Source organism: Acartia tonsa, chromosome 6 (assembly GCF_053477335.1).
Source record: "Acartia tonsa isolate MP-2025a chromosome 6, ASM5347733v1, whole genome shotgun sequence".
NCBI classification, from domain to species: Eukaryota; Metazoa; Arthropoda; class Copepoda; order Calanoida; family Acartiidae; genus Acartia; species Acartia tonsa.
Genome location: NC_137265.1, coordinates 20,386,199 through 20,402,168, shown reverse-complemented (window position 1 = coordinate 20,402,168; position 15,970 = coordinate 20,386,199). Strand labels below are relative to the sequence as shown.

The 15,970-nt window shown below is 33.2% G+C and overlaps 1 protein-coding gene across 2 annotated transcripts in view; it reads left to right on the top strand.

The window, feature by feature from the left end:
- jp (junctophilin) overlaps positions 1-15,970 on the top strand; it is a 53,856-nt gene that overhangs the window by 17,907 nt on the left and 19,979 nt on the right. The window contains exons 3-7 of one of the 2 annotated variants that reach the window (XM_080163812.1): positions 409-514; positions 848-1,011; positions 1,556-1,690; positions 7,614-7,681; positions 14,209-14,305. In XM_080163812.1, the coding sequence (XP_080019938.1) occupies positions 409-514; positions 848-1,011; positions 1,556-1,690; positions 7,614-7,681; positions 14,209-14,305 (570 nt within the window). Of the gene's footprint in view, positions 1-408; positions 515-847; positions 1,012-1,555; positions 1,691-7,613; positions 7,682-14,187; positions 14,306-15,970 lie in introns of both variants that reach the window. The other variant, XM_080163811.1, reaches the window with a different exon arrangement.

The following is a 15,970-nucleotide window of genomic DNA, read 5'->3' as shown; positions in this document are numbered from 1 at the left end:
TGTGGTGTATGTATTCTATGGTGACTACTTTTGATTTCTAATAACTCTTTTTCTCTGTAGGAAATATTTAAATACTAGTTCATTAAAGAGATTACATAATATTATTTACAATGTGTAAATCGTTTTCATATACTATATTTGAGATTATACATATTATCAAAAAGTTTGAAGACTTTTCTATGTACAGAATGGTTTATAGTCATAAGGGTTCCTTAGGGTGAAGAAAAGAAGACTTTGGTCTATGTACATTACCACACCTATACTCCTTTACACTTACACTCCTCTTTACTTTCTATTTATTTAGAAAAGAAAGTGGGTAGGGGTGTTCTATATTCAACAAGGCACTTTCAGGGAACTTAAAAATTTCCATAATACCAACTTATATTTAACTGATATTGTTTTATTTAGGGACGTTATGGCGTACGACAATCAACGACAACATTAGCCAAATACGAAGGAACCTGGGCCAATGGATTGCAGGATGGCTATGGCTCAGAAACATATGCGGACGGAGGTACGAAAAGTAGTTGTAGAGTAGCTATGCTATGTAGTCATTATAATAATGGGGGGTTTATTTGGAAGGTTTTTTTGCTCCTACTAAATCGACCACTAAGATATTTATTAAGCTTGTCTGAAAAATATGTACAACCCATTCATACCAACAGTTTCCGAGATCTTTAGCTTCAGACAAAAAACCTTACTTATACAATTATCATACAATTATTAACATTTGAAAGAAATGTTGAAAAGTTTATTTACTTTTGATATCATATAAAAAAGGGGTTCTCTAAAAATAGTTTTATCATTGCGTCATTTTATTACTTTTTAATTGAAGTTATATTTTCAGGTACCTATCAGGGCCAATGGCTACGTGGGATGCGCCACGGGTATGGTGTACGAACCAGCGCCGCCTTCGGGGTCGCCTCGCATTCCAGGATGGGCGGGGAGGAGTCCAGAGCCCGCCGTCCGTCCATCTCCTCTCTCCAGGCCTCAGGCTTGGAGGACAGCAAGGCAGGCTGCGGTCATAGCTTCAAGAATTCACAAAATTCTTAACATACATATATGTATTTACAACCCGAACTTGTAAATTATATATTTAATATCAGTTGGTAAGGGCATTTAAAGCAATAAAACTTTGAAACTTCAGTAAGGGGTCTTCATGTAAAGATTTTGATTGATGACTTTACCAAAGGGCCAATTCTGATTCTTATATTTTAGTGACTTTACGTATAGGGTGCAATTTTCATTCAATCTTATAAAAGAAACTTATCCTCCAAATGTAGAATAAGATGTTTAATTTTAACATAAATCTATATTATTTCTTATTAACCATTGGGTTTCGTAAAAAAAACGGATGGGGAAATGACCCCTTCTCTATCAATTTAAGATTTCTAAACAAAATATTCATGGAGGGAGGAATTTTTGAGGAGTGATTTCTCTTGGTGGTGTAGCGTGATCTTTAGGTACAGGCATGCAAACTTACTGTTTCTTTAATTGAAACCTATATATTTCATTAAAAATTGTAAATGATTGGAAATTATGACCATTTTGCCAGGTTGTGATATCCAACGGGACCCGGTCCCATTCCGAAGATGCCCGCGGAGGATTTGTGCTCAAGTCTCGCAGCGACGAAACCCCGGTGCGTCGGCGATCCCTGGTCGAGAGAACGGGCATGAAAAATTTGATGCAGGTTCGAAGCTATCTTGGTTGGGATGGGGCAATTTCAAATGTTGTAGGTTTTTGGCTAAGTTAAATACATTTATTCAGCGAAAAATGTACAAATCTAAAAGCAGTGTCGTGCAGAGCGATTCATAATGGGAGGGGGGGGGGGGGGGGTAAAACATATTGGAGGTGAAAAAAAGCTTACTTCACTGTTTAAAAGTGATCATTAATATATATCATTTTTCTACTAATGAAACCCATAACACTTAAAAAAACCTTTTTTGACTGCAGGATAAGCTTTAATATACATATACTATTTCATTAGGTGTTATATCACTAAGATAATTTAATTATATAGTATCTCTATTTCCTAATGTAGATCATTAAGCCTAAAAAAATAGCATATTCATTTCCTCTTCTCATATTTTCCCAAATATTTATTTTTAATTCAATAAATATAAAAGTTAATAAATTCATATTAGGGGATGTTGCCCTAGCAATAAATTTATGATTAAAATCTGTGAAAATATATTTATTTAAAAAAAAATGTCAACCCTGATTTGACTTAGGATCAAGAATGTTTAAAGAAAATTTGGCCTGACTTGAAATGGAGGATTTTTTCCTATGATTTTACCTTGTTTGTACTTTAAAAAAGATTCTTTACAAATATTCAAAATATTCCATGACATAATGTCGTTATAGCACATAAAATCCTCACCAATTCAAAGCAGAAAAAGAAAAATCTAGATTGCATATTTAATCTTTTAAATATTTTTAAGTAAAAAAATGTTCTATTTTTGTTTTTAAAATGATTCTTAATTTTTTTAAATCTAAGTAAAAATGCTAACCTAAGGTTTAATAGTTTGAGCGCCAGGGAGGGATGGGACTATGTGAGCGCCAGGGAGGGATGGGACTGTGTGAGCGCCAGGGAGGGATGGGACTATGTGAGCGCCAGGGAGGGATGGGACTATGTGAGCGCCAGGGAGGGATGGGACTATGGAGTGCCAGGGAGGGATGGGACTATGGAGTGCCAGGGAGGGATGGGACTATGTGAGCGCCAGGGAGGGATGGGACTATGGAGTGCCAGGGAGGGATGGGACTATGTGAGCGCCAGGGAGGGATGGGACTCTGGAGTGCCAGGGAGGGATGGGACTATGTGAGCGCCAGGGAGGGATGCGACTATGGAGTGCCACGGAGGGATGGGACTATGTGAGCGCCAGGGAGGGATGGGACTATGGAGTGCCAGGGAGGGATGGGACTATGTGAGCGCCAGGGAGGGATGCGACTATGGAGTGCCAGGGAGGGATGGGACTATGTGAGCGCCAGGGAGGGATGGGACTATATGAGCGCCAAGGAGGGATGGGACTATGGAGTGCCAGGGAGGGATGGGACTATGTGAGCGCCAGGGAGGGATGGGACTATGGAGTGCCAGGGAGGGATGGGACTATGTGAGCGCCAGGGAGGGATGGGACTATGTGAGCGCCAGGGAGGGATGGGACTATGGAGTGCCAGGGAGGGATGGGACTATGTGAGCGCCAGGGAGGGATGGGACTATGGAGTGCCAGGGAGGGATGGGACTATGTGAGCGCCAGGGAGGTATGGGACTATGTGAGCTCCAGGGAGGGATGGGACTATGTGAGCGCCAGGGAAGGATGGGACTATGTGAGCGCCAGGGAGGGATGAGACTATGGACAGTAAATTCAAAGTTTTGTGAAAATTATCTCTCTTTTGTTTGGCCTAAAATGTTTCTCAAGTTTCATATTGTTTGTTTTGTTCAAAAAAAGTAGTGTTAAAACTTTTAAACCAATGATTTAATCTACAGAAGGGCTTATTTTGTTTATCTTTATTGGATATGGAAACATTTCCTCAGATTACAAAACCTGAAGGAAAGGGGTATTTTTAAAAAAGAAATGGGAGTCAAATTATCGTCTAATGTCTTGTCCCTTAAAAACTCTGTTTACCAGGCAATTATAATTTTTTGGAAGAAGTTTTCCGTTGCTCTAAACATAAAAAAAACTTATTTTATTGCATATAAATTGAATAAAAAGTATATAATTGAGTGGCTACTAGAATAATGTAATTGTGTGCAATGTTGCATCTACTCATAAATTTAGATTAGTCAACATCAACATAAATACAAATTTAATCTGGACAGAGACGTATATCCCATAGAGAAAGGGGACAATAGGCTGTTTATTATATACTAGTCCCCAAAGTTTTGATTGGTTAGTTCATTAAGTTGAGTGTTAAAACATTTTAATTTATGTATCAAAATTGGGGATGTACATAAATTTATTGACCATTGTCTTGTCTACGCTTATATCCATAAAATAATTGGGGACAAATTATCCTGGAAAGTTTTGCTTTAATGACATTACAATCTATAATACAAAGTAGAACGATGTCTGTCTGTCCTTCTGTCTGTCTGTCCGTCTGTCTGTCTGTCCCTTAAGATCTCGGTAACCACTGAACCGATCGGATTCTACTCTTCAAGGTATATACCTATGGGTCCTGTGGTGGTTTTAAGCTATTTTCTTGGGGGGTGGGACACCCCGAACCCCCCTAAAAACCAAAATATCCCCCCCCCACATTTTTTTTTTTTTTTTTAACGAATTTCGCCTTAATTTTTTTATCACCTCTTGGGGCAAAGCCCCTAGAGGCTAGGGGCGAAGCCGCTAGTTGTTATATATAATAAGAATTACATTAATAAATATTAGAAAATCCAGGAACGGGTCTTTTGTTACATGACCGACTGAGCGAAGAACCAAGTAAGAAAGTAAGTGCTTATTAGAAAGGGATATCTTCAACAAAGATTTCGCAGTAGTCTATTTTAATTGGCAACTGACAAAATTACTTGCTGATTGCTGACAAACTGACGGACAGATAAAAAGAATTAAAGAGTAGCTTCGCTACAAAACTTTGTCACTCTATTCAATTTTATAGGTTATTCTATTATCATAATTTAGTTCTACAATTGCTGCGCTACTTATTTAGAAAAAAAAGTTAATTTTTAAATGTTATCCATGTTCCTTGAAAAATACTTTGCATAGATTTTTTATAAAGAACTAAGCATAAGAAAGCACAAAAAGATTGGATTTATGGCTTTATATAAAGATATGCTATTTGCGTTTTTTATTTATCATATACATTTTTTCCTTAGTATGGCAAGTTATTTGATGCCATGGGTTTTCTAAATATGTTGGTTGGTTTATTAAATGAATAAATGTATAATTATAGATGTATAACGTAGACAAGTACCTGGTTCAAGTGGATGGGACCTTTTTCGTTTGCTAGCAAATAGCTTTCTGCTCTTTTGAAGCAACATGGTCTCCGTGGATTTAAAGACACTACCCATCCAAACAAAACTTTATATGATTGATACATTAATAAATTGTGAATTGAGCCATCCTTACTATTCATTCATCATTAAAATTAAAAACATTTTAAATAGGCTTTGAATTAACAAAAAAAAACAAGGATGGCATTTTATAAAGAAAAGCCTAGTTGTAGGAAAAAAATATATTAAATATTATATTAAAAGTCTGTAAAAAAATTCTAATTCTACCCGTCCAAAAAAGGATCATTATTAATGACAAATTCACCTCTAGATATAATTATAGATGTTTCGATCACCAAATTGTGACACATTACAAACTTTCCCGATTTTGTATTACTTTTGAGGAACATGATTCCAGTTACGTCATATTTTTCTTTCCCGAAAAAGGGAAGGGGGGAAGAAAATCTCTTCAAAAGAGATGGGGAAAACCCCCTTTTCTCCCATCTCTTTTTTCTTCCCCCCTTCCCTTTTTTTTCTTTACCCCTTCCCTTTTTCGGGAAAGAAAAATATGACGTAACTGGAATCATGTTCCTCAAAAGTAATACAAAATCGGGAAAGTTTGTAATGTGTCCAAATTGTACCTAGTCGTCCTAGGAATAAAAGTTAAAAAAATTGTATTACAAACTATTGTAAATAGGCTTAAAAATCATCATATTAAAAACAGTCACAGAGTTTACACGCTTTCCTAACTAAAAGTACGGATAGACGGATGTATGATTGGACGGACAAACTGTAACTGTAGACTGGCTACGTATTTGATAAGAAAAACATTGAAAATGAATACATCCGTTAAACTTTCCTCTTATTCATAATCCCCTCAGTACTCCTAATCATTAGCGCAACTACTCTATGAGTATGGAATGTTCTTACGTCTGTTATTATCCGTTATACTATTCTGTGTATAAGATGTAGTAAAAGGCATTAATATGCAAGATTCTACGCTGCAAAATAAAGAGTTGAGGCTCACTATTGAGTAAAGCAATTATTATGTAAGAGAACATTTTTACAGAAAAGCTATGATGCTATTTATGTTCACTGTGATTGTATTTTAAATATTACATTTTTCTTATGAATTGTGAATTTGTTTTTACTGTTTATAGTTTATTGTATATTCCCGTACAGACTGCTATGGACAATATTAAACTTGTTTTTTTTTATATGATTTAATAATGAATATTATTATTGAAATTATTATTTTTTCAAGAGAATTAAATTTAATTATTAATTTCTAAAGAAGGCAACTGAAGGCAACACGTCTTTTAATTATAAATCCTAATTTTTATGGTCCGTATGAAAATCATATCCTATATCGTATTCTATTAGATCCCATTTATAAATATGTTCATTAAGATATATAAGTTGGAAAGAATTTTGATGTTAGAGGGAGATTTGAAATCTGCATAAAATTTTAAGGATTTTTTATAAAATTCGTTTTTTGTATAATTATTTATCTAAAAGCGGAAATACAATTTTAGTTATTAATTTTGACATCTGTGATTGGATTGAAAATTATCTGCGCTCTGATTGGAGAAGCTTAAGTGTCGCACATCATTCAACCAATAAGAGCGCAAGTAGTTTCCAATCCACCTATCCTATTGGTCAAAATTTATGAACTTTAATTGTATTTCCGCTTTTAGATAAAGAATTATACAAAAAACGAATTTTATAAAAAAAAATCCTTAATTTGATGCAGATTTCAAATCTCCCTCTAACATTAAAATTCCTTCCAACTTATATATCCTAATGTTCATAGTTCTTAACCATTACTTAATTTACAATTTAACCCCCTTTGCAATAAGAATACGTTTTTACTGAAGGCACATTTGTTTAATAATTAAAAATTCTGGATATACTGCAGTTCACGGTAAAATATTGCTGTTAACGAATATTGCCAAAAATCTATGAATTTTAAAGGCTGCCAGCTGCCAAACGGCTGAACGTACAGATCATGCCTGCCCACTGTTTTAAGCGGCATAAGAAGGCCTACAAATAATCTGAAATTGCCATAAATCAATAATAATGATGATAATTATCTCGCAGTGCAGAGAAATGCGCGAAAAAGGACTATTTTACGCGTTTTTTTATATTCTACGCTTTCCCCGTGCATCATTGGATCTTGGCTATTCCAGATTATTTGTAGGCCTTCTTATACCGCTTAAAATGGTGTGCGTGTATGATCTGTATGTTCAGACGTTTGGCAGCTAGCAGCCTTTAAAATTCATAGATTTTTGGCAATATTCGTTACCAGCAATATTTTACCGAGAACTGCAGTAGATCCAAAATTCTTTTAGACAGTTTGTATTGCTACGCTTCGTGTGGATTGAATTATTTTTGGACACTACGTACAAAATTCAAAAGATAAAAAATAAGGATATTTGTAAATGGATATATAAAGTGTAGATGTACAATCCCTTAAATGGATCAATAGGATAACAGTGTAGGAACAATCCGACTACATTATTTATTAGAAAGTGTTCGCGATTTGGTACAACGGGCAGATAATTTAACCTATCATGTTATAAATATAATAAAAAATATTTGTCTGCTAGAAATTTTTTGTACGGATTTAAGTTTATTATTTACCATCTATTATAATAAATGTATTTGTATTTAGGGTCTACGGATGCGAAAACAGCGAAGCACAGGAGACCTTGATAGGAAAGGGGTGATGCAAAGTCTAAGGTATACTTTTTAATTTTGTAATCTTCTATAATACATGGTAGAACGATGTCTGTCTGAAGCCTAAGATCTCACAAAGTAGAACGATGTCTGTCTGAAGCTTAATTTCTCAGTAACCACTGAACCGATTAGGCTCTACTCTTCAGGTAATATACCTACTGGTCCTGGGATGGTTTTAAGCTGTTTTCTTAGGGGGTGAAACACTCCCAACCCCCCCAAAAAATGAAAAATAACTCTTCCCCCCAAATTTTTATTTTTCTTATATCTAATTAACTCAAAAATAGGTTGATTAAACCTTTTGAGGCAAAGCCCCTAGAGACTAGGGGCGAAGCCGCTAGTTTTAATATATAGCGATTAAAGGAAAAATTCAATACTATTTATATTAAGAAGGAACAGGATGTATGTCTGTCCAATAAAGCTTCTTATAGGTCAAAGAAAGGTTTATAACTATTTTTGTGAACGGTACCTCCACACCTCAAAAGAATCGCCCCTCCCCAAAACAAAAAAAAAACTTTTAAAACTAAAATTGAAATAGGAGTGTCGGTTTATCCCCCAACCCTATTCCCTAAAATGCCCTCTAAAGACCTCTATGGGCGTAGCCGCTAGTAGTATAAACAAAACTACACGCAAAAAATATTCATGAATAAGTTTACTCATCAAATATACTTCGTTCTTAGAACTACTTCATTTTTCTCATTTGTATCAAATGCCATGCTTGAGTCAAACTAACAAAAATTTTAAAAATTACAATAGAAAGACACTAAACTTAAAAGGAAATATAAATTTTATTTTGACATATTTAAGAATTAAATATAAAAAGAGCCATAGTTTTATATAAAAAAGGTTTATTACCTTAATTTTTTTTGAAGAAGAAGATTAACTAAAAATACATTTGAAACAGTGCATTTGCCCATCTCAATGTATATTAAGAATATTTTCTTAATGGGTTTTCATGTAAAAATCTGAAGAATGATGAATATTTTCTCAGGGAAAGAGGGGACATGTAGGGCTGTTTATTACACAAGTCCCCATAGTTTTATAATAACGTTTTTTCATTCGTTGGCTTAACAACTTTGGGGACTTTTATTTAATCTTAATTGGTTGGTTTATTAAGTTGAGTGTTCAAACGGTTCAACCACTTCTTGTATTCTACAGAAAATGTATTTTCGTGTATAATCAGGAAGTACACAAATTTAACGGCCATTGTCCTCTCCCTCAAGATCCCTGGTATTATCTTCTTATCCCTTCTCTCATTTCTCTTCCGATCTATTTCCAGTCCATTTTTCTCTTTTCCTCTTTACGGTCGATTATTCTAAATGGTTGGCTATGTCTAATTGCATAACTGTAAGTATATCATATATTCACATATATTTATGTTTATTATTTGTATTTGCAGTATATATTATATTTGCTCAAATATACTGTACAAGTTGTACAACAAAAATCCTAAACATGGCATTTATTCATTGCTAATTTCTTAAAAATATTACCTAGTTAAATAAGTTAACCATTTCAATAGGTCCTGGGTTGTTTTTAAGTTTATTAATATTCAGGTTGTTTTTATGCTATTTTCCTGATCCCCTCTTACCTCTTTGAATGCATATCCTATAGATGTTTAAAGCGAATCCGCTAGCATATCATAAACAAATATAAATAACACTGTTTAGGAACAGAATCCTATTTATTGTTCTTTTAAATCTTTGTCGCTAGATTAATCTATAGGCTATTAGACTATCAAATCTAAATTTATAAGATAATAGCATCAAACTTACGTTTTTATAAAAGGGAGAATCTTATCAATCTAGCCGTTAGTGAGATCTTTATTGACAGATAGATCTTCTAAAAATTTCTCTAGAATAATGAAAATTTTTAGTTTGTTTAATTGTGAAGACATACTGTAATGAAAGAAGCATAAATCATACAATTATTGTCCGAGAAATGTTTTGATGTATATTCATCTTTTATAGATCATACTAATGGCTGAGCCCCTAGCATTCTCGGGGCTTTGTATTCAAAGGCGTAGGGAATGGTAAAAGTAGCCTGAATTCTTCTAAACACCCAAGTAAAAAAACACAATCTAAAATCATTCCAAGATCATTGTAAAGTTTTCAAAAAATGAACAGCTCTTTCGGTTAAGTAGTTATTAAGACCCTAAGCTACAGACAAAAAAAGTTTTGTTACTTTCTTTAATAGGATATATTTAGAAATAGACAGAGCTCTTAGCATTTAGTCCTTTAACATTTAAATAGAACTTTACGGGTGAAGCTACTCCTCAATTTACAACTTGTTTAAAATTAGCATTAAAAAAAATATTTTGTGTTAAAAATCTCCTAAAACATTTTGTAAAAATCATCAAATTGTTTTATAATAATCTTATTTATTAGTATCTTTATGAAGGTTGCAAAAGCATGAAACTTAAGTTTAAGATGATAAAATTGAAGGTATAATGTTGTTTTAATATAAACACAACGGCAAGCATATTTATATGTGTTTTAGACGCCTACATTATAGAATAATAAATATAATTTTGTCTTCCTAAAATTAATTAATTTTGGCTGCGAATTTATGCATGATTTTATTATTTTCTTTGCTAACTTTACGTATTATGTCATTGATATTTATTTAAAGTTTACATCTTTTTCACATAATAAAAAGCAATAAAATTATCATAAAAGAATGAATATTTTGTTAGAGGATAGTTGTTTTGTTTCCAAATTTTCGACCGCTTGAAATAGTTATTGTCTTTTAAAGGATGTATTTTTATCTCAAACAGTTTTTTAACAGATGAAATAACTCTTACCGTATCAGTGTACAAAAATTGCATATTCATTTTTTGTTTCAAATAATAGAGTAGCCACCAGAGATCTGAAGGGATAAGATAATGGATTTTAAATTGGGTCATCCACATTAATGATCATTGGTTGAAAAGATTAGACATATTTAATTGGAACCAACAATCCAAAATCTAAAATAGTATTTCAAATTTTTAATCCAACAATGAACCTTCTAGTACTAGTATGTTTTAAAGCTGAATGTCCACTCCCTCCCTGAGTAGTTGCAAACCATGGTGAAAAATAATGCTGGTTCAAAACTTAACAAATTACCCAATTTCCATCCCGTGGTCTTTTTAGTAGCGAAGCTACTCTATAATTCACAATGTCCGTCCGTCCGTCTGTCCGTCCGTCCGTCCGTCCGTCCGTAATTAATGAATTGGGGGAAACGTGATTTTCTCGGCTCCTATAAAAGATAGAGAGCTGAAATTTTTTGACAACATTCCCATCATTAAGGAGCACAATTAACTATAAAACATCAATGGCGGTCGGACTGCTTTTTAGCAGGTTTTAGGCTATTTTTTATATTTTCCAAATTTTCCCCATATCTTTGGTGTTTATGGTCCGATTTTCAAAATTTTTTCAGTTAAAGATATCAAAATTAAATTTCCCATCATTTGAAGAAAACAAAAATGACGGTCAGACTGCCTTTTGCAGGTTTTTGGCTATTTTTATATTTTTCACATTTTTCCCCATATCTTTGGTGTTTATGGTCCGATTTTCGAAATTTTTTCAGTTAATGATATCAAAATTAAATTTCCTGTCATTTGAAGAAAACAACAATGACTGTCAGACTGCCTTTTTGCAGGTTTTTGGCTATTTTTGTATTTATCACATTTTTACCCACATCTTTGGTGTTTATAGTCCAATTTTCAAAAATTGTTCAGTTAAAGATATTAACATTAAATTTCTGGTGTTTTAAGAAAAGAAACAATGGCGGCCAAACTGCCTTTTAGCAGGTTTTTGGCTATTTTCATATGTTTGACATATTTCCCCATATCTTTGGTATTTTTGGTCCAATTTTAAAACTTTTTTGCATTAACAGTTTCAAATTTTTTTCCCCCATTGTTATGTGCATCTAGTATGTAATTTACTTTAACCGTCTTCATCATACAAAATAAAACAAGGTTTTGTGTTTATTTTCTCCAATAAATCTATTCTTGATTTTAATAAATACACTTTAAATCTACTTCTACGTATTCCCATCCACAATTTTTTGTGCTTCGCTACTTATGGATGTTGTCATCCTTGTTTTCATGTGCACGCACTAGTGAATGGTTTTATTGCACCATTAACCAAGATTCTACTTTTTATTTGTGCATTTCTAAAACAGGACTTTCATTGCGAAAAGTAAAAATAGGTTTGAAGGTTCTATGATTTTTTCAATACATATATCAACATTAAAAACTTTTTTGCCTAAAGCGTTTCATTATCCAAAATAATCTTCCTAAGACAAATTATACAAATATCAATTGCACAAAAATATGCGTGCCTTCACTCACATAATGTATTGATCACTGAACCCCTCCCAGCAATTTTTAATGCGGAGGAGGGGGGGGGGGGGGCTCAATTACTGAAAGATATTATCTCTGCATAATACTAAAACATTTAAAACAAAAAAGTTTGTATCAAATTGAAAATCTAATTTTAAGAATCCCTTTCCCAATTTTTTGGGTTGAACAATTTTTTCACATTTATAAAATAAAAGGATTTTTGTTGAACCCTGTACATGTGAACTGTACAAAATAAAAGTAGAACGATGTCTGTCTGTTTGTTTGTCTGTCTGTTTGTTTGTAGCGAAGGATCTCGCTAACCGCTGAACTGATCGGGTTCTCCTTTACAGGGTAGCTTCTCATAGGTCCCGGGAATGTTTATAACTATTTTCTTGGGGGGGTGGGACACCCCTAACCCCCCCCCTCAAATTTTTTTTTATTTTCTTTAAAATCTAAAACACGAAAAATTAGTTAGATAAAACCTCTTGGGCAAAGCCCCTAGAGGCTAGGGGCGAAGCCGCTAGTGTATTATATACAAACAGGGAGGGAGGGGACATTGGGCTGTTTATTACACTAGTCCCAAAAGTTTTATATTAACGTTTTCTTATTCGTTGTCCTAACCCCTTTGGAGACTTTTATTTAATTTTTGATTGGTTGGTTCATTATGTTGAAACGTCTCAACCAGTAATTGCAATCTATAGAAGGGATTATATTATGTATAATCATTGGGGATGTACATCAATTTATTGGCTATTATCTTATCCCGTTAGATTTCTGATATACAAAGTATTATATTTATAAGTATAATGTGTATAAAGGATATATTAGCTTAAAATGTTTCAAATAATAATAATCCATTTTTACATTAATTTACTGAAAACCCATATACTGTACTTTTACATTAAGGCATAGATAGCTAATCTATTACAATTAGGCCAGTGCATTGTTTAGATGTATTTTTTTAAAAGAAGAAAACATATATTGTTTCTTTAAATACAAGGAAAACTAAACTGTAATACACAATGATCTACAGGTTGGAAGTAGTTTTTTCCCCATCCTTAACTCCTGCGGGGAGCCCAAACCTGGAGGTGATTTTACCTGTGGTGCCCTAACCCTGCGCGGCCACCCAATATAACCAACCTTACCCGACATAAAGTTGTAAACAAACAAACGAAAAAAGTATCCCCTGCCTTATTACCAATTTATCTTTAAATCGAGGGGGGGGGGTGGTTGTGTTTAGGATCTTTGAGGGAATATGCTGTTTAAAGCATATCTGTAAAAGTTTTGTTCGCCTGTTTAATAATTTTGGTTTCCATAGGTACACCTAAATAAAAGAAAGGTATACCTACAAAAAAATGTATCAAATTACACCGAAGAAATAGTTGCATGAAATTGTATGGAACTATTTGTCTCAATAGACCCACTGACCCAACAACTTTCAACAAATTTTCTAAATTTGTCCAAAGTTCATATTTGATCAATGGCGAATCCCTTAATTTGCCAGTGGACAAATTTATAGCTACCAAGCTCCATGTCTTCTCCCTCCCCTTAAATTTTGGTCAACGTTACTTCTAATGGGTTAGGTTGAGATATAAATATTAAGTTTAATAAAGTGGGGATGGTTTGGAATCCACGCGTCAAAAAGAAGAATCTTCCGATAAATGATTTTCAATTAAAAGTACTTTAGATTCAAGTTACTGAACAATTTTAATTTCCAACCTGAATTTTTCAAGTTAATGTAGTAGATTCTTTCGATAACTTTAAGATATCAAAAAATTCTTTTTTTCGATGCATATTTTTGTGAAAAGTATACATAATGATTTTGTTAGTTTTATTCAAGCATGGATTTTTGTGTAAGATCTCTAAAACACCAGGAAAAATATTTAACCCCCAAACAAGCTATTTTTGAGGGGTGTAAAATAGGGGGTTTCAAAGGTTTAAAGGGGGGTAAAATGAAGGTTTTCAATGTTTGAGCAGGGTTAACACCCGTTTACTCTCCACCCCCTCCTTGGACTAGAGGGTAGGATGTAAACACCAATTTAAAAAAACGAAGTGTCAAATTCTATTTGACTACAGAAATTACTAATTTACTAACCATTTAAGATTAAAATTAAATTAAGAACACATATGAATCGCGCTACTACTAACCCTATACTAACCTAACCCAGGGTCTATATGCCTTTAGGTCAGAGTGTGATGCTTTCAGATCGACCGGTTCTACGGCCAGCTGGATATCCAGTGAGTCCAACTACGCTGGAGCCAGCCTCATGTCCGAAGGAAGTATGGCAAGCTTTGTTGTAGAGGTAGGAATATTTTTATTTCAAGTATGGCTTCGAAACCGATTAAGATCCGCTGGATTTGGTCTTGTTATGAGCCATACTTAAAAATCATATTTTGTGGATATAATGAAGTATCTATCATTAAAATTAAAACAAATTTTATTTCATTGGCCTTTTTTGCCTAGGGGCCAACAAAACTGGAACTAATTTTATAATTTTTCATTTTTCTATCTGTGGAAATCTGTTTATAAACCGATGCGAAAAATAACTATTCAATTATAGACTAGATGGGCTATTGAATTTTGTATGATTCCTAAAACCATTTAAAGAAGTTTTACAAAAGTTCAGTGTAAAGTGTAAGTGTCAATCCAGCAGCTCCCTTATTTTACCTCATAATAATACTTACATAGCCGTCCGGGGCGTTAGCAGAAAATACAGGTTTCTCTAATTTATAATGAACAAGGGCTGACAACATATTTCTGGATTTTAAACATTTTTCACTTTTTGACCTTGACCTATTAACAATTTGAAAAAAAAAATTATTAAAAATAACTAAGACATTGTTAAAGAATCATAAAATACACGTTTTTTTTTAAAAATATATTTAAACTGATAATTTCTTGAACAAAAGTTTTAAAAAAATATATATACTTTTAACGTAGAAAACTAAGATTAGCAACAGTTTTAAAAGAAAGCTAAAGTTTAAGTTGTGTGTGTGTGTGTGTGTGTGTATGTGTGTATGAATGAGATATCTATCTATCTAAAGGCGTTGTCGGTTCCTTTTACCTGTATTTATTTTTCTAACTCTTTTTTCCAACAGTCTCATTTCAAATAAATGTACATTTCAATATACTTTCTAGTTTTACCTTTCAGTTGCAAATATTTTATTAGTAATTTCGTTGGTTTCAAATTTTAAAAAAATAGCAAAAGGTTCAGGAGAGACCAATTTGTAGTTTGATGAAATTAAAAGTGTAGCATCACGAAGGGGTACAACTTTACTTAACCCCCCCCCCCCCCCCTACTACAAAAGTTAAATAACTGGGGAGAATGCTTCCCCCCCCCCCTATAAATAGACTGACAGACTAGACTAACGTAAGGACAAATTCTAGATTTAGAGGAGCTACACTTTTGAACAGTATGATTTAAGTAAACAAACAAAAAAAAAAAAATTAAAGAAAATTTGTGTTTAGCTAGAATATAAAAGAATATGCGACTCTATTAGAAACATTTCTTAAGTGTATATGAATATCTGGGCAAAACAGGAAAGAAAAGGCCTAACCTACAGATACTGAGTAGGAACCTTGGACACATTACCCACAAATAGACAGAAAAAGAATTTGTTCTTTAAAATCTAGAATTCCTAAATCAAGCAAGAATTAAGTTATTGTCATGAAATAATTAAATTAATGCTTTAAAAATAAAATTGTTGTGTCAACATATCTATTCCATGCAGAAGAGTCATTTATTAAAATAAAAAAAGCTGGCCACAAAAAAAAGTTTAGCTATCACACTTTTAAAATATGCATTTTACCCTCTTCTTCCCCTTCCTATAACCTTAAAGTAAAATGTATTCTTAAAGGGAAATCCAAATTTATATTATTTTGGTGAATAATTTACTTATACTTTTTAATATTCTCCTAGATATTGTAGGATACTTCCCATAAGCACCTTTTAGAGCACAGATAAATT